The sequence below is a fragment of the Lissotriton helveticus genome, chromosome 3_1 (assembly GCF_964261635.1).
Source record: "Lissotriton helveticus chromosome 3_1, aLisHel1.1, whole genome shotgun sequence".
Taxonomy (NCBI): Eukaryota; Metazoa; Chordata; class Amphibia; order Caudata; family Salamandridae; genus Lissotriton; species Lissotriton helveticus.
The window spans coordinates 843,262,625-843,280,592 of record NC_136061.1 but is presented as its reverse complement, the minus strand read 5'-3'; the positions used below and the strand labels follow the sequence as shown (position 1 = coordinate 843,280,592).

The window sequence follows — 17,968 nt, the reverse complement described above, 5'->3', positions numbered from 1 at the left end:
AGCATGGGCCGAGGACGAGTCCGATCCCGTCCTCGACGAGATCTTGACCTCGAGCGTCGAGTCTGCGACCTCGATTTTTTCTTCCCCTTACTTCCTTTAAGCTTCGCCACAAGAAGCTTAGCTTCTCTATCCCGGAGGGCCTTAGGTGTCATCTTCCTACAAGACTGGCAGTCTTCGACGTCGTGGTCGGAGCTTAAACACCATAAGCAGCATTCATGCGGATCCGTAATGGACATGGTTTTGCCGCATTCCCCACAGGCTTTAAATCCGGTCTTCTTCAAAGACATGTTGAAAGAGAAGACAATGAAACACGAACAATACAATGTAACAAAGTTACTGCAAAATCTACGGACGATCCCTAGAAAACCGTTAGCGTCGACGACGCGGAAAAAAGGAAACTGATGTCATCACGCTGGCGTGGGCCTAATATGGGGTCGGTGACGTCAACGGAGTTGTGTGCGATGCCGTGCCTCTGTGACGTCGGCGCGAAGCTACAAAAAGAATTTCCAGATGCTGCTGACGCAGGGGGATATTCACAAGGTGAGGAATCCACTGGCAGATGTATCTATCAGAATATCTTTTTTGAAGGGAACGAAGCACAGGCCTGGCAATCTCTGCTTTCGTGCTCTCGGGACAAGCACAGATTACACACCTCATGTAGATCACTGTGGGGGAATTTGTGTCCCCACTGAGGGCACTTTTTGAATGGTGTTCTTTCCATGAGCCGAAGGCCCAATGGCGCAGTTGGGCCCGACGATCACCGTAATCGAGAAGTGAAGGTTGTTCGAGACGAGTGTATGAGGAAGTCTCGATCGAAAACAATACCAACGGTAGAGATCAAGTAATGAGCATCAAAATGAGATCAGTAACGAAACAGAGTAGGAGCGACATACACAACCCTGCGCGATGGTGGAAAAAAACAATCTGAAGATGGAGTCGATGCCCATGCGCACTATACTCCAGAGGAGGAGTCATCTACCATACAAAGACTCTTCGAGGATAAGAACAAAGTGTAATCATCCGGGACCGCCACCAGATGGCGATCTATGCACTTGTGTGTGATCTGCAGCCCATATGCCTCGAACATAACATTTTGCAAAATATTGTGAAATTGTGGGTACCATTTCTTTGAAGCATCATTTAATAAAATACGTTGATGCATGAAAATTTCTAAAAAATATTCATAATGGAAAATCAGCATTTGGTTTTGTAAATGCCAGTCTTGTTTTGATATGGTTTTTGTAAAAATATTATTGTGGGAGCTGCCGTGCACCCACTATTAGAACAAAAATTGGCAAAAGGCAAATATCTTTTTTTATCTCAAAAAGCACTCATTGCAAAAGTAGTTCTTGGCACTGAACAAAAGTACTCTGTGTGCCATTACGCTCCTTGTGAAAGAGCAGAATGGTGTCACTCACAGTGATGCTAGCCGATAGAGAGAGAAAGAGAGAATTTTATTAAAACAAAAGGTTTTACGCCAGGCATAATTAGGGATCGTATTCTTAAAGAAAGTCACAGTCACAAAAGTGTATCCATCTTATATTTTCTTGCATTAGTGCGGTTTTACAGCTTTCGTGAATTCTCAAGAATTTACAGAAGTAGGCCAGGAAATCGTACCCCTAGAAATTATTTGTGAACTGCATTTTAGCACAAGCAAAAATGCATGAGTAGATTGGCTCATTTGAACATCTGTTGAGAGTTCAAAAGTTCATTTTCCCTCCATCCACTTTTTCCCCCAACTCAGGAAGACGTTTTAGTTCATCCATGAAAGGAATACATGTCCAACCTTTTCTCAGTAAGGGAAAAGATGAGAAGAGCTGGTGAAAACGTCCTAAACATAAAACCTCTTAAACATGCAAGTTGGTAGGTTTGCACAGACTCAAAAAGGCATTCTAACACTGGAAATACCGCTGCCCCCACCGGCAGCATGTATATCTGAGGAAAGGTGGTCAAATAGGGGAATTGCTAGCATTCAAACGCTACTATGGTATGAGACCTGGCATAAAGGCTACTAACAGAGCGCTTATGCAATGAGATTGCTGCGATTACTTGTTGCCGCACTACATGCACCAATGGGGCCGTGGATTTTTTTACAGGACAAGTAGTTTTATGAAACAATCTGTCACAAGGACAAGTAGATATTTCATTAAATTCCACACCCCGCTTAGATTTACTTACTTAAAGATGGAGATATGGTAGGTGGTGAGATCTCTTCAAATGTTATGTGACCCTGAATTCTTCCATGAAACGTCACCATGACCAGAAGTATGCATCTTCCAGTGGAAAGGATCTTTTGGTGGGAGTTGCACCTGGCTTAGAGGAGGCACCTGTTACAGGAACTTTCTGCTGGAAAGTTTCAACTGGCATGTTTTGGCTTTTGTTGAACTCTTCTCCCAAACCTGTCAAGGAGATTCAGCATTTACAAATTGCAGCAGCTAACCTCTTCTATTCTGGGTTTTATTGAAGACAGTCCTATAGATGTCACAATTGCAGGGTATGTGCCAAGCTTTGTGGAGTTAAATACATTTTGTGGTGAAAATCTTCCGTTATCCCACATACCTCACACAGCTCCAAACGAGTCCTTGGATAAAAATTTTCAGCTTGGTTCTGAATGGAAAATGAACAACTTCGCTTTCAAAAGCCAAAAGAGACAGATACTGCCTACCTTCTGTGTCAGAAGTTAGACAGCGACCTTCAGTGACAAAATAAGGTGATGAGACACTAGTGGTCTGAGAAAGCTTTTCCTTTTGTTTTGAATGTCAGTTGCAGTAATGAAATGCTAATGTACAAAGTCACGTTCAATGGGGAATGCTTGGAGGACAGTATGTCACAAGCAAGATGTAGAAGTCAAACTGAACTGATGCACAAACATCTTTCACTCAAAGGACATTTTAATATTTCAATGCGAGTCCAGACGTCCTCAACATTTAATAGAGAATATGTTTAGTAGTCCTCTAAGTCTTTTTGACTTGTTTTCCAATGGGTAACAATAAGGTCTCCGGAAGGGAAGTGGTTATCTTAGATTCAGGTAAATCCATTAAGTATTCAATGCTGGAAAAGAGAGATTCACAAACCTGCGGTGGTAAATTGCATGTCATTTTAGGAGCCCAAACCTCAGAATACAGAGGAATATCAAACTGGTAGGAGAAAAACAAACAAAATACAATGAGTGCAAATTTTGAAAGATACCTTGTAAAGCATTGCTTGAGTTCACTGTAGGCTGGGTTGCAGGTGCACTAGCCAGGGACACCACATTGGCTATCACAGGAGTGGAATCCTTCCGCGTGGAAGCAGGAACTGGAGCTGCTGGAGCAGGTTGCACAGGCGCAGGATTTACTACTCAAGAAAAAAACATGTCATGAGAAAGCAAAAGGTTAAACTACAGAGGTAAGAACAATGTCAAATAGATTGCACAAAAGCACAGTAAATATAATATTGAGTCTTTTTCCCTTGATACTCTCAGTTAAACACTAATGTACTTGAAGTTCATCTCAGACAAGAGAAAGGAAAATGTTAAATACCCTGTAATCATCGGTTTGTAAAGTGTGGAGCTGTAGATGTACATGCTCCGTCTACTCCTGCCTTCAAGTGAGGGGCTCGACATTTGCAGTTTTTCCTCAAATTGCATTTGAGCAAAACTGTGAAGGCACTAGAAGAAAGTCTCCACCTCAGATTGTTTTCTGCTAAGTGGGTGAATGGTGTAAGTTCAGTGTACTGTTGAAGACATTTTATTAAGTACTGTTTTAGTACGAGGGTATTGAAAATATGAGGTCACTGCTGGTTTCACGTGCCGGATGGAGGAGGTTCATGGGAATCTACAGTACCACATGCTACAAATAAATTGTAGGAGGCTGTCTTACTATATAGTGTCTACCTATGGTGAGGCACTGTGCACTAAATCCAGGCAATGCTTACTGATAGCGTTTAGGTGCCTGAAAAACAGAGCCATCAAAGGGTAGCTGTGGAGAGCAGGGAAGTCTTACATAGGGAGTGTGTAAAGCAAGTGTATGTACCACTATAATCAGTCAGTAAGCTTTTCACACAAGAAAGAACCACACCAGGTAAGTTTTAAAATACTTTGTGTTCATTACTACACACTAGACACTAACTTGGTATATTCTACTACCCGGAGACATCAATTAAACACAAGAAATACTTAGGGAATAGCAAGAAGCATGTAAAAACACACAGGGCCCAAATGAGAGGCCAAACCATATAATAAAATAGTAGGATTTGAGGTAAGTACCAGAATGGGACTATTACCCAAGGATGGAGGACTCCAGGGGAAAAATCTGAACCATGCAAGATTAGCTAGGAACCCTAAGGCGCCAGGGTGCAGAGTGCTTACATCGAATCAAACGTCCATAGGATAACACAGGGTAAGTAGCGGCTGGAAGTTTACAGTTCCAAAGGACTACGAAGGTACCACTTGGATCAAGGAAGGTTGGAGAGCCACCCCACCCATAAATACCCCATGAACCAGGATACCTACACTAGGGAGCGCAAGTGAACAGGGATGAGGTGGTATCAGAACTGCCTGAAGACGCCAATGGAGGTTCATCAACTTTCAGCAGCTACAGCATCTCGTGGATGAGGCCGGTGGAACCAGGACGTGGAAGCCAGATGAGAAGAACCTGGTAACTGAGTCCAAACCATACGAGGTAACCAGGATGCACAGGAGCACTATATCAGCCTTTGTCTTTAGTTCTTGCAGTAGCACGGTGAGGATAAAGCAGCAGCTGTGGAGCCCAGACAATGATGTACAAGTGCAGGATTGTCAGTGGCCAGCAGGACCACCAAGTAAGATGCTGTGTTGCAGACCAGCAAGGTCTGTGGGACTAACCCAGCAATGGTTAAGTCAGGGCCGGTCCTCAGCATGCAAGTGAGCCAGAAGGAATCAATGGGAGTCCCCTTGAGGACCCTCTAGGGGCAGGCACAGGTAGTCGCAGGGAAGCCTCAGCAGCACACAAGAGAGGAAGGCCCACGATACAGAGGATGCTGGCAGGATGCAGTTCTTGGAGCTGTAGGAGGCTGGGGATTCTTGGGAGCTTGAAGATCTTTCACCAAGAAAGCCAGCAAACCTTGGCAATGGCAAACCGATGCAGTGCACAGGGAGGCAGTTCACAATGGCTGGAGAGGCATTACAGTCACCCCACTAACAGCGAAAACTGGTCAGGCCTCTGGAGTACCAACAAATCACCACTTGCGATGCAGAGCTGGGCGATGTATGTGACACATGATGAGCAAACCGGTTGTCATTGTAGAGGTGCCTGCGGATGTAGGGAAGTGACTCCATATGCAAATCAGTCTTGACCCAGTGCATATGGCTGAGTCTGAACTGGGGTTGTGAAGTGAGCTGAAGAATGATGATGGATTAAACCCAGATCTGTGACGGGGGGCGAGTGTCTGAAAAGTTTCAGCACTCTGTCCATCACTGACTGGTTAAGTCCAGCCCGCCACCAGAGACACGCTTCTGACCGCCTAGGAGGTGAGAGCCCCACTCTCAGAGGTCAGGAACAAAGCCTACTCTGGCAGGAGGTGTTTACACCTCCTCCAACAGGATGGCTAGTAAATTAGCATACCAAGGCCAAAGGCTTCAAAGCCTCTGCCAGCTCAGATTAGCAACACTGGCTTCCTCAGACCTGGAAGATGCCACCCCCTGCCCAGAGGCCCATTTGGCACCAGGAAAGGAAGGACATTATTAGTTATGCAAGGAGGCATGAAGCACACCCAGGTCAGACACTACCCTAAGGTGAGCTGTCTGATGTGTCCCACCCTAGGAACAGTCTGCCATCTTGGTAATGGCAGAAGTAGGACCACTGGGATAGGTTATGCCCACTTCCTACAGGTAGTAGTTATATGGGAGCCATAGTAACCTCAAGGTAAATTAGCACATCAACTCTACAGAACCCTAAAACCCCTAAATTGAGTATATAGGTGGTGATTTGACACCAGAACTTTAGATTCACCCGACTACAGAAGAGGACACTGAAGAGATTATCAAACCATGAACGGAAGCCTGTTGCCAAACCCTGCCTGCCCGTTCCAGACTCGACAATTGCAAAGGCCTGGCTCATCCTGCAGTAGTGCATCCTCCAAAAGCCTCGGAGGGGTGCCAGTACTTTGAAAACCAGCCAGCATCTTCCATGGAGTGGAGGAGTCCCTTCCCTTCATGCTACAGGCACCGACCGGGACGTCTGGTTCAGAAAAAGGTGCTGACCACCGGGTCCTCCAATACATTAGCCGCCCAGGAAAAGGTCAGTGCACTCAGAGGTAAGATCCATCCCCTTGTCACATTTGGAGATGCCAGGACTTCTATGAGCCACCCTCCACCAATACTCGGGGTACCGGACGCTTTGCCAAAACTAACGCTTGATAAGAGTACAATCCGGACTCCAACAATCTGAAGTCCGACCAGCCGATGAGGGACGTCATCTGTGCAGGGGCCAGCTCCAAGAGTGGTGCAGATAGTCCTGTTTTGTCCCCCTGTTCTGGCCCAGACCGAGAACTGTGACCACCTACGACACACAAGGGCCAGTCTACCAAAACCCTCTGCACCTGGGCTTCCTGGCCCGGGTCCACAAACATCGAATGATCCCTTGCTCCCAGGTCCCTTATGAACGGAGCCCCCCATGCTCCCAGGTCCCTTATGAACGGAGCCCCCCAGTGGGAACTCCCAGATTTGTCCCCAAGTCCCTTTGTGCAGCTTATTTCTAGGTGCCCCCCCATATGCCAATGATGTAGCGCTCAAAACTACCCATCTGTACAGCACCTCTGTCCCCGGACACACCAGGACAGGTAAAGCGTAACTGCTGGTGGAACTTGGGACCTTGGCCCCCTAACACCTCACGACCTAAAGGGGACCCTCAAAGTCCTATTGCAAATACCTGTTTGCAGTAAATGTTCTCTCCATAGGAAAAGCTTTAACACATAAAAGCATCCTGTTTGCTAACATAACTTAAAAAAAATGTAAAAGTGATAACCTGAAAAGTACTTACCCAATTAAGAAGTTTTGGGAGTAAAAATATATTTAAAAAGACGAGTTATGTTTCTAAATTGGTGTGGATCTCCTTAAGTGTATCATCGTGAGAAGCAGGGTTTCTGTTGCAGTAACTCCCCCCACACACCTTTTGCCAGACTGCTGATGCACTTTTGACTTGATGTGCCCTGGGTCCCTGACACTCAGGCTCAGGTTCCCAGGGCCTGTGTTTTTTCCCCAAAACTAACCCAAACCCAATTGGCATCTCAGGCCACAGGTCAGCCCCTAGTGAATGGTACCACAGGTACAAAGGGCACTGTGACCAGAGAAGGCCTGTAAGGGCTGCAGCACTTATTGTGCCACCCTTAGAGGTCCTGTACCCTTAAATTCACACACTGTTTTTTCAGGCTGTGTGTTTTGGTGAAGTTAAAAGTTAAGTCGACATGGCACACATCTGTGTGCCATGCCTACAACCACTGCCCTGGCATAGATCAGTTACCCCTCTAGCTGGGTGCACTATACCAGTGGTGAGGGTACAGGTGCATGAGCCCTGTACCCCAACAGTGCCTAAGGCCATTCTTAGACATTGTAAGTGCAGTGCTGCCATTAAGAGTATATGGTGCAGGGAGATAGTCATTACGAATGCCACAGCACCATAATGGCTGCACTGAAAACTGAGAAGTTTGGTATCAAACTTGTCAGCACATTAAACCAACACAGATGCCAGTGTGGGATTTAATGAAAAATGCACACAGAGAGCATCTTACAGAAGCCCCCGGAAAACTTACCTACCACTAGTGTCCAGGCTGAGTGGCTGCTTTCAGCTGCCACCACCAGACATGTTTCTGGACTCCTGGGTCGAGAGACTGCTGCTCTCTGGGGCCTGAAACAATGCACATCCTGGGACAAGGCGCCAAGCCTCCTCCCCCAGGATGGGCAGGGTTCACGAAGGGGAAGCTTCAAAGGCTTGCCACCTGTGTGAGCTTACCCAGGCCACTTGCTGCTTTCAGCAACTGGTCCCCACTGGTACTGACCCTCCCCCACTTTGGGCAGGAAAACCGAGTCAGGAAGAGAGGTGTGCCCACTTCTGCCAACTCCGCCCCTCAGGTGGGGGAGGCGAGGTGAAGCACAACTCTCAATCCCCACCATCTTGCAGATGGGCGCTCAGCCAACTAGGCAGAGGATCATGCCCCCCTCCCACTGGAGGGTAGCATAATAGGGGGTGTTCCCACCCCATTGGAATGGATCCATTGGTCCCTACCTTATGGTCCCTACCTTTTGCCTACCTGTAACGCCCCTAAATCTAGTATTTAGGGTCACCCCTGAACCTTGCTTCCTCAGACAAGAACCTGCAACAAGAAAAGAAGAAGGACCGAACAGACATACCGAAGCTAACAAGAGGAAGACGCCCACTGATTTGGCCTGAGCCATACCGACCTATCACCACCTCAAACGTGCTCCTGCAAAATCCCAGCATGTCCTTCAATCAGCAACCTCGAAAACCCCGGAGGACAAGACTGTCTTCAACCACACCGGATTTGTTGATCTGCAACCTCTGGCTCCGACCGGACGCAGCAAATCCGCCCTAGTCTGCACCCGCTGTCCATGGCCCGAGCTCAAGTGGGCAAACACCACAAAGAGGTACCCCCGGTGATTCTGACCCGAGGTCCAGCGATCACTGACCAGCTTCAAGCTCCAGCCGCCTGCAGCCTAAATCCAAAAGGTCCCCCCAACCGCGACCAGGAGGTGATAAGAAGATCTGACCCCAAAAGGCACTCGACGCCCCACGGCCTTGGGTGGCCAAACAGTGCCTAACCAACCCATAACTTCCCAACTTACCTCCCGAAATGGTGGTCGCACCAAGAAGACCTTCGTCCCCAAGCCTGCAGTGCCTTTGCAAACCGGAGGTTTCCCATTGCAAATAGGGCGCCCGACGTCGAAGCAGCAATCATTATCATGAATAGAGAGAAATATGAAGGCTAAATCAACTGTCAATTATCGAACAAAGAATACTATAGAAAAACAGATGATGATTGGACCAAACGGGTACAAACTAAATTGACCAAACTAATAGCGACACGGGAAGAACATGCTGCGTTTCGAAAAAAGAAGCCAAATATCTACTTAATGACGATCCACGGGTGCCACTACTGTATGTCCTACCCAAGATTCATAAGGATACAAAAAATCCCCTGGGGAGACCAATAATCTCAGGGGTGAATTCCATCCTAGAGAGACCACCATTGGTGGGCGAAACAGTGAGCTACATACGAGACACAATGCAAGCAATAACGATTTTAGAAAGTTTTCCTTTTGACCCAGTAGCTGAGATACTCGTGACACTTGATATCGTCAGTTTGTACACTAATATCCCCCAAGAAGCGCAATTAGAAGCACTCAATCACTTCTTGGAAAAATGGACTCGACCCCACAATGTGCAAATATCTTACCTCATGGAGATGGCGGAGGTGTATCTCAAATACAACTTTTTGCAATTCAATGACCAGCAATTTCTACAAAATAAGGGGACCGCAATGGGGTGTCCCTTTGCTCCAGAAAAGGCAGAGATGTTCATGGCCCCATATGAGGAAAGATGGGGATTTAACAACAACCCACACGATGGACATATAAAAATCTGGCGTCGTACATAGATGTGTTCATGCTCTGGAGGGGGACATCAGAAAATTTATCAGAATTCCTAATATGGCTGAACCAGAGGAACCCGGACATTCAGTTCTTGCTTAATTCAAGCGAAGACCAGATCAATTTTCTGAACCTTCTGGTGACACATGAAGGAGGAGTTATATATACCACCCTTTACACAAAACAAACAGATAGGAATATATTCCTGCATTTTTCCAGTTTTTATCAACGGAATTTACACAAAAATCTACTATATTGCCAGTTTTTATGAATTAGGTGCAATTGCACCAAAAAGGAGGATTATTTCAAGAACGCTAAAGTTCTCCTGGAAAAAGTGGTCGACCGAAATTATCCAAGAAAGTTGGTAAAGCGATCTATGAAAAGACTGTGGTATACCCCATGAGAAACGCTACTAATCCCCTAGGAGAAGACAAAAGAAATGCCATTGGTTTGTATCACTACCTTTTCTGGTTTCACAAATGAGGTAAAGAAAATCGTTAAGAGAAATTGGCAGACTGTGAAAGGGCTAGAGGTATTTAAAGACACGCCAATATTTGCTCTCAAGAAAAACAAAAGCATTAATGACAAACTGGTACGTGCAAACACGAAAGTGAAAAGAACCTCTACATCAATACAAACACGGTTTGTGCTGCCTCTCATTAAAGGCCATCGGCGCTGTAGAAATTGTAAAAACAACGACCAAAGGCGGACTCCAAATGCCGCACAAGCCTCAATACGTTGACCCAAATTTGTCGAAAAGTTCTAAATTAATAGACAGTGTGCCACATCTTCTCCTGCATCTGCCGTTGAAGGATGCAATCCACTAGTCGGAAACCAAAACTTGGAACTGATTGGAGTGGTGCACTACCAAAGTTCAATAATGTTCAATTAGGAAGCACAATCAGTTTCTTCTATAAAATAGATTCTTTATTGAAGTTCATCAGAAACTTGTATGAACATGAACCCTCAGCCAACTCGTTTCGTTCTAGACATGAACTGTCGTCAGGGCCCGAAATTTGGATGAACGAGTCTGAATCGCAGTGCAGACGACGAGGATGTAATCTCATCGCAGATTCCACCAAATATCAATTCATGCAGCCTCCATGATAAGGGCCAATATTTAACTCAATTCAAAGTGTTCGTTTCTCAGGTCTTCTCCTCGTCGTCTGCACCGCAATTCAGACTCGTTCATCCAAATTTCGGGCCCTGACGAAGTTCACGTCTAGAACGAAACGCGTTGGCTGAGGTTTCATGTTCATACAAGTTTCTGATGAACTTCAATAAAGAATATATTTTATAGAAGAAACTGATTGTGCTTCCTAATTGAACATTATTGAACTTTGGTAGTGCACCACTCCATTCAGTTCCAAGCTGTGGAAATTGTACATCATGTGCTAATACCATTGAAGGTATGAAATTGGACTACGGAAATAACAGCATCCAACATGAAGAATTCACAAATTGTAACACAACGAACGTAATTTATTGTGTTATTTGCCTGTCTCAATTGGCTTATATAGGCAAGACCACGAAGCCAATAAAGAAGATAATCAGTCAGCACCGGACGCTTATAAGATGCAAAGTACCAAATGCACCTATGGTCCAGCACTGAGTAGATAAAGGTCACGGCCCAAACGACATTAAGTGGACAGCCCTGAAACACGTCACTGGGAAGAACACTGAAACATTATTGTCCAGATTTGAAGCGAAAACTATCCTGCAATTGGGGACTACTGACTTTTGACTGGGCAGACCTGCTATAACTAGGGCCGGGCTTAGCTCCGCTCTCACCCTTTGGCCGAGCTTGGCTCCGCCGAGCCCCTTCATCGTTGCTGCACCTGTGGGCCGGGCATCGCTCCGCCTTCCCTTTCGGCCGGGATTGGCTCCGCCGAGCCCCTTCCATCGCACTTCAATTCCCTGCTGCCCCACCTTCGGCAAGGACGCCGCCTCCATCATTGCGTCGCGCCAGGAGGCGCTTAAAGGGCTGACTGGGGCCGAATGCCACTTGTAAAGACTTTTGACTGGGCAGACCTGCTATCACTAGGGCCGGGCTTAGCTCCGCTCCGCCTCCATCATTGCGTCGCGCCAGGAGGCGCTTAAAGAGCTGACCGGAGCGCCCGGGACAAGGGTGGGACCGTCTGAGGCCGTCAGGGGCGGCAGGAGGCTGGGCTGGGCTGGGCCTTCCTAACATTTTGTTCCTGACCCTACCTTGCCTCCGGGTCTGTGCTATAGGAAGCTGTTTTGGAGACGGACTCTTATCTTCTGCCACCTGAAAATTTTAAAAAAATCACTATTTGGGGGATCTTTGCTATTTTGTATTGGATTTGATAATTCCTTTTATTGACTTGGAATATAGACACTAGGATGTCTATTTGTGTGGGGAATTCTTTACCTCCTAGTGTAGGGGTTTCCATACTTGGACCTCTAGATAAGTATTTTGCTAGGGCTACAAAGGAAATAGACAGGGAAATTGCGCTGGCCGAGAAGCGTGCGAACGCCGCTTTTCTATCGAACTCCTTAAAAATAAGCCCCAAACTATGTCCCAGAATGAGGTTCCAACTGTAGAACTACATAACACTTCGTTAGCTACGGATGCAGATCCAGAGCTATTTAACACTGAAAACATCCCTTTAATCTTTCAAAATAGATCATCCCCTCTACCTATCATTGAAATAAATGACGATATTACTATCAATGGGCCTCCCTCTATTTCGAACTCTTTAATTGATTTAAATTCACCAACAGTGTTAGATATAGTTTCTCAGTCTGACTTAAACGCTATATCTCCCATACCCAATTTACCTGTGGAGGTGGCGACACCAATGGAGATACAATTGCTGACAGCAGTCAGCGCATCTAAGGAAAAGACACAAACCAAGAGATACAAGGGAGCACACTGTTCTCCACCTAGAAAAAGGAGAAAGGGAGGGGCCAGAAAAGGGGGTAAATCCTCAAATATATCTCTATCAGCTGTGATTACGACAACCATGATATCCACGGAGGCAGAGAAGGACGCACTAAGAGGGCACAAAACAAAAACAACTTTGTCGCCAGAAGTTACGTCGGCAAAAAGGATGATGGAGGATATTGAAAGCCTCCTAAAATCTTTCTATTTGCCACTCTTAGAGAGAGTCAAAAGGTTAGGGGACAATATGGATCGTATCGTAGCAGCTTTAAGCCTAAGGGAAACCCCAAAAGAAACCAACCCAGGGGAAACCCACATAGCAACAAAATGTCCTACACAGAAAACACCTTTGCCACAAGTGGTTAACTCCATACCTAAAGGCTCACATAAAGAGAAGGTTAAATCAGGTTCCCTGAAAACCTCTGACACCACAAATCCTCCCCTAACGAAGGCACCAAAAACGAACCAAGTAAAAACAATTTACAGAAATAACGTAGATCTACCACCAGATTCATCTAACTACGTTATTATTTTGACTGCAGTTACCGTCGTGCCAGTAGGAAGCATAGAATCCAACATCAGCCTTAAAAATAAAGTTATCCACTGGTTGCGAAATAGACCCCTTCCATCATATCTAAACGGAGACATAATATCTGTAAGACGGTGCAGTTGGGTGGGTGTGCGACCTAATGACATTGAGGGGGATGTGGTGATAGTAAATTTCAGGGACCACAGAGTAGTCACGCACATCAGTGATTGGTTTCCAGGAAGAAAGGAGGGTAGTGTATCATCCCGCAACCTGAGTTATTTTTATCCTGAAACCCTAATAATGCCTCCGACCTATCCATCAACACTGGGACGCCCTGATTCCCGCCAACTTCCCTATCGTAAACAGCATCTCGCTACCCCAAGACAGTATATAAACAATCACCCACATTTTCCCTCACTTCAACGCCCAAATAGGTTTTTTATTCCTTTTGGTAATGATCATCGACCCACAAATCCAAACGAGATCTGGAACATCCCATTACACAATTTATTTGAACCCCTCTCAGGCTTAGATGCAAACGAATGACTTATCCCATCAGCTCCTCAAATAAGAAGCACATCTGAGTGCTCGAATAATTGCAAAACAAGAGGAACCCCTCTTTTCTTTTCCCATTTCTATGAGCAAAGTGTCTGAGTCTTTACTAGACAACGGGGGGAATTGTGTATCTAAATCAGACTTGAATGTGAACCAAAAGATTGGTACCGAGCCCCTGAATCCTACGATATCACAAGACACGATGGATTGTATATGTCTGAATTTGAAATAAACAAAAATTCACATAAACTTAAAGGCACCAGAACACCAGGCTGTCAAGCAAGTGTAGTGTCCTGGAACGTGTGTGGGCTAATGAACAAAGTACAAGAAACAGCGCGGGGAGAATTTGTTAATAACATTGATATTCTTTGTGTCCAGGACACCTGGGTCCTAACTGAAATACATCTAGATGGATTTAGAACCTTCCATGTTCCAGCGGTACGTTCTAGCCATGGCAGGCATAAGGGGGGATTATGTGTTTATGTCTCCAACCTTCTGAACGCTAGCATTACCCCGGGAAGAACAAGCTCACATTATTTCCAATTGGTCACCATCTCACTAAATTCTTCTGATGTCCTGGTTGTGGTCAATTTTTATAATAACATTAAGAACTCTGACTTTACGGAAGTATTAACAAATCTGACACGTGAACTAAGGGGCATAAAAAAATGTGAAAGGGAAAGATTTATTATGGGCCTGGGTAGGTGATTTTAACTTAAGCCTATGTGACAGTGACACATGCGGGTTTCAGGAATATGGGGTGGGTGAGACTATGGGTAGGTGTCATTTTCAGCACAGCGAGAAAGGGGAAATACTAAACAACATCATGGCCAACTTCGACCTTGGCTTCGCAAATAGGTTGTACTCCCCCAAGATGGAGTTCACCTCTACCTTTTTAGCAAGGGGGTCTCAGTCAGTCATTGACTATATCATCATGCCAAATAGGTTCGCCGGTCGGGTGGTTAAGTATGAGATCCCAACCATCGGACTGAGCAACCACTTGCCTTTGAAAATGCTTGTTACTATCCCAGGAAATAGAAGTACCTCCACTATTGAGACTCTGGCATGGTCGCAAGACCTAGTAGTTGCACGGCAAAATGGCTTCGCTCTGAAATGGAGCTCGGTAGACCAAACAAAAACCTTTAAGAAAATAGTGGAAAATGCCTTGGTGCCCATTTTGGTATGTTTAGACGAGAAATCCTCAAATGAGGTAATACTGGATGCATTTAGTAATATTACTACCACTATTCAGAGTGTCCTAACTAGATCCCGTACTGAAAAAAGCAATAAAATTAAAGGCTGGTTTGATTCTCAATGCACAAAGGCGCATACGGCCCTGAAGTTAGCATTGAGTAACAAACCGAGGGATCATGAGGAAATAAGGGCACATAGGAAGGCATATAATCTTGCTAGGCGCCAACGTAAGAAAACAATTAAAGATAAAGCATGGCAGGAATTATTGAAGGCCGCCGAGAGTAAAGACGCGAAATTATTCTGGCAGGTAGTCAACACACCTTTCCTCAACAACAAACAGATGGCTAGGATGGAAATAGCCATTGATGACAAATCCTGGATAGAATTTTTTTTCAACGTCTATAGTAGCAGTCATGGGGAATTGCAAACAGTGAGTAATTTTCTCCCCATCCAACTTGAGTTTACCCTTGAAGAGGTACAAAGGGCCATAAGCTCAACTCAGAACAATAAAGCCCCGGGACCAGACGTGATCCCTAGTGATGTTTACAAGATGAATATTGATCTATGGGCCCCACTTTGCTTGCGTGTCCTGGGTGCAAGTTGTGCCAAAGGTTTTATTAAAACATGGGCAGAGTCAGTGATAATTCCCATCTACAAAAAGGGGGACAGAGAAAGCCCATCAAACTATAGACCCATATCTCTCCTGGACTCATTAATGAAAATCGCAGGGAGAGTGGTCCTGACTAAAATACAGACGTGGGCCGAGGAACACGATATTTTAACCCCTGTACAATATGGGTTCCGGACAAGGATGGGCACGGTTGAGCAGGTCCTAAATTTTGTATTGTTACAAGGGAAGTACACCAGGGCTAAAGATGGTTGCTTGTATGCAATATTCGTCGACCTCTCCTCTGCCTTTGATTGCGTAGTACACACGAAACTTTGGGAAATACTACAGGAGATGAACATGGACCCAGCTATAGTCCTTTTTCTGAGACAACTATACTCAAGTGCAATGGCCAAAGTAAGTTACGGATTGGGGGGGGGGGGGGGGGGGGGGGGGATGTACGGGGTCCTTCCGCATACAGAAGGGGGTGAGACAGGGCTGTGTGCTGGCCCCACTACTTTTCTCATATATATATATACGAACAGTCTAGAAAAGGAATTGGTGGCCAATAACATCGACTCACCGAGGTATGGCAATAGGCAGATAGCTTCCCTCCTGTATGCGGACGACGCAGTGTTGATGGCCAGGACTAAGGTGGGTGCACAAAAGGCCCTAACTAAGTATGTAGAATTCATGGAGGTTAGAGGCCTTAGAGTTAATGCCAAGAAGTCTTTTGTGGTGTGCTGTGGTAAAGGGGGGGGGGGCAGGTGCAAACAATTTAAAGTGGCAGGCCTCCAAGTAGAACATACCAAAATATTTCCATACTTGGGGGTTATAATTGAAAGATCGGGTGCTTGGGGCCCGGAAGTGAAAAACAGGACCCTAGCTTTTAAGCGATCGATCGCGGCTGTCACAAACTTTGCAAGTAAACTGGGTAAAAAACAGCCAGGAATTATGCTCAGTATTTATGTGGCAAAATGCAGAAGCATTGCTCTCTATGGTGCAGGGATTTGGTGGTACCAGGATGTAACATCGCTTCAAATTGCTGAAAACAATTTCTTTAGATATCTGTTGGCCCTTCCCAAGGGCACATCTGTTTATAATTGCCACGCAGAATTAGGTATGGACCATTTAACTGACCTGATTAGAATCCAACCAATTTTGCTGTGGCGCAGAGCCTGGGCGACACAAGAACTTGGTTTAAACCAGGAAATAATTAGAGATGTTATGGCCCTCGATAACGTAAAGCACATTAAATGGCTTGAGTATGTCAGGAGGGAGCTAAACTATATACAAAGGCCAGAATGGTACAGTAACCCTACATTAATAGACGAAATCCCAAAGAAAGTTTTCAAACATCTATGCATGGAGCACTTCAATATAATAAGACTTGGAGGGGAGGTCACTAAGAAAACTGTGCCCGAACATCAATTGTTGTTGACCACCCATAGAATACAACCTTATTTAAATCTCGTGACTTTGGGGTTTGAACGTTTCATTCTGACCAGATTCAGATTTAATCTATTCCATCGTCTAGTAACGTTCCCAGCTAAAAATGACTGGCATAGAACTCTGGCCGTATGTCCATATGACAACATGTCATCCCAATCCACTTTCCATCTGGTTATGTTCTGTAAACTATATAAAAAAGAACGCTGTAGATGGATTAAGCAATACGTGAGAGGTGGTGCATGGCGGCAGTGTAGACCAGCGTATCTAAACTTGCAACAACTGGGGAACCCTGCATGCATAATGTTTATGACAATGTTTTAAAAAAATGTTTTAAGATCACGGAATTTACTATGAACTGTTAACTATTCGATAGATTCACTTTAAGGATTTAATACTTTTTTAATTCAGATGTTATTTATTGGTGCTGATTTGTATAGATGTATTTTTGTATGTACTTGCTTTTATGATTTTTAACATTGTGAAAATCGAATAAAGCCTATTGAATTGAATTACTGAGAAGGGACTAAATGAAATTAGCAAGATCATTGTTGCAACTTCTTGTCAACATCAACCCCAAGAAGATGGTACAGACTGTGCATTAATAAGAGCAGACAAGATGTTTGACTTACTATAAAAGAAGCTAAATTGCTACCCCATACTTGACAAAAAAGACCCCAATCTGATTGAGGTACTCTTGCCGTTATAAAAAACAACTAAAAGAAGAGTATTGTCAAACGGGAATCAACTCTGATACTAACTTCGGGTTCCCATGACAACTCTGGAGAGCTACGTGGCCAGGAAGTCAAGCTCAGCATGTAGATGTAGGAAACACGTCACAACGCTACGTGATACACGGAAACAATTCGGGTGAAAATGACACTTCCGAACATCCGCGTGGAAAAAGTAGCTGTTACGGAGTACACTGGAGCCACTGACCGCATCGTGTTACACTCACAAGAAGACGTCTTGTTGCGCTTGTGCGAGCTGTGCAGTCCTAAGCTTCCTAATACAGCATTGACGCAACACGGGTTCCACCAGCATGCCGGGTGCTAAGTTGGAGACCCTTCACAAACTTTGTTTCCTCCAGAGCACCTCCCACAAAGC

At 45.2% G+C, this 17,968-nt stretch overlaps 1 protein-coding gene across 8 annotated transcripts in view; it reads right to left on the bottom strand.

Annotated features, from left to right (window-relative positions):
* ZMYM4 (zinc finger MYM-type containing 4) overlaps positions 1-17,968 on the bottom strand; it is a 1,395,070-nt gene that overhangs the window by 665,135 nt on the left and 711,967 nt on the right. For all 8 annotated transcript variants that reach the window (XM_078681133.1, XM_078681129.1, XM_078681130.1 and 5 more), the window contains exon 15: positions 3,190-3,336. In XM_078681133.1, the coding sequence (XP_078537259.1) occupies positions 3,190-3,336 (147 nt within the window). The remainder of the gene's footprint in view (positions 1-3,189; positions 3,337-17,968) is intronic.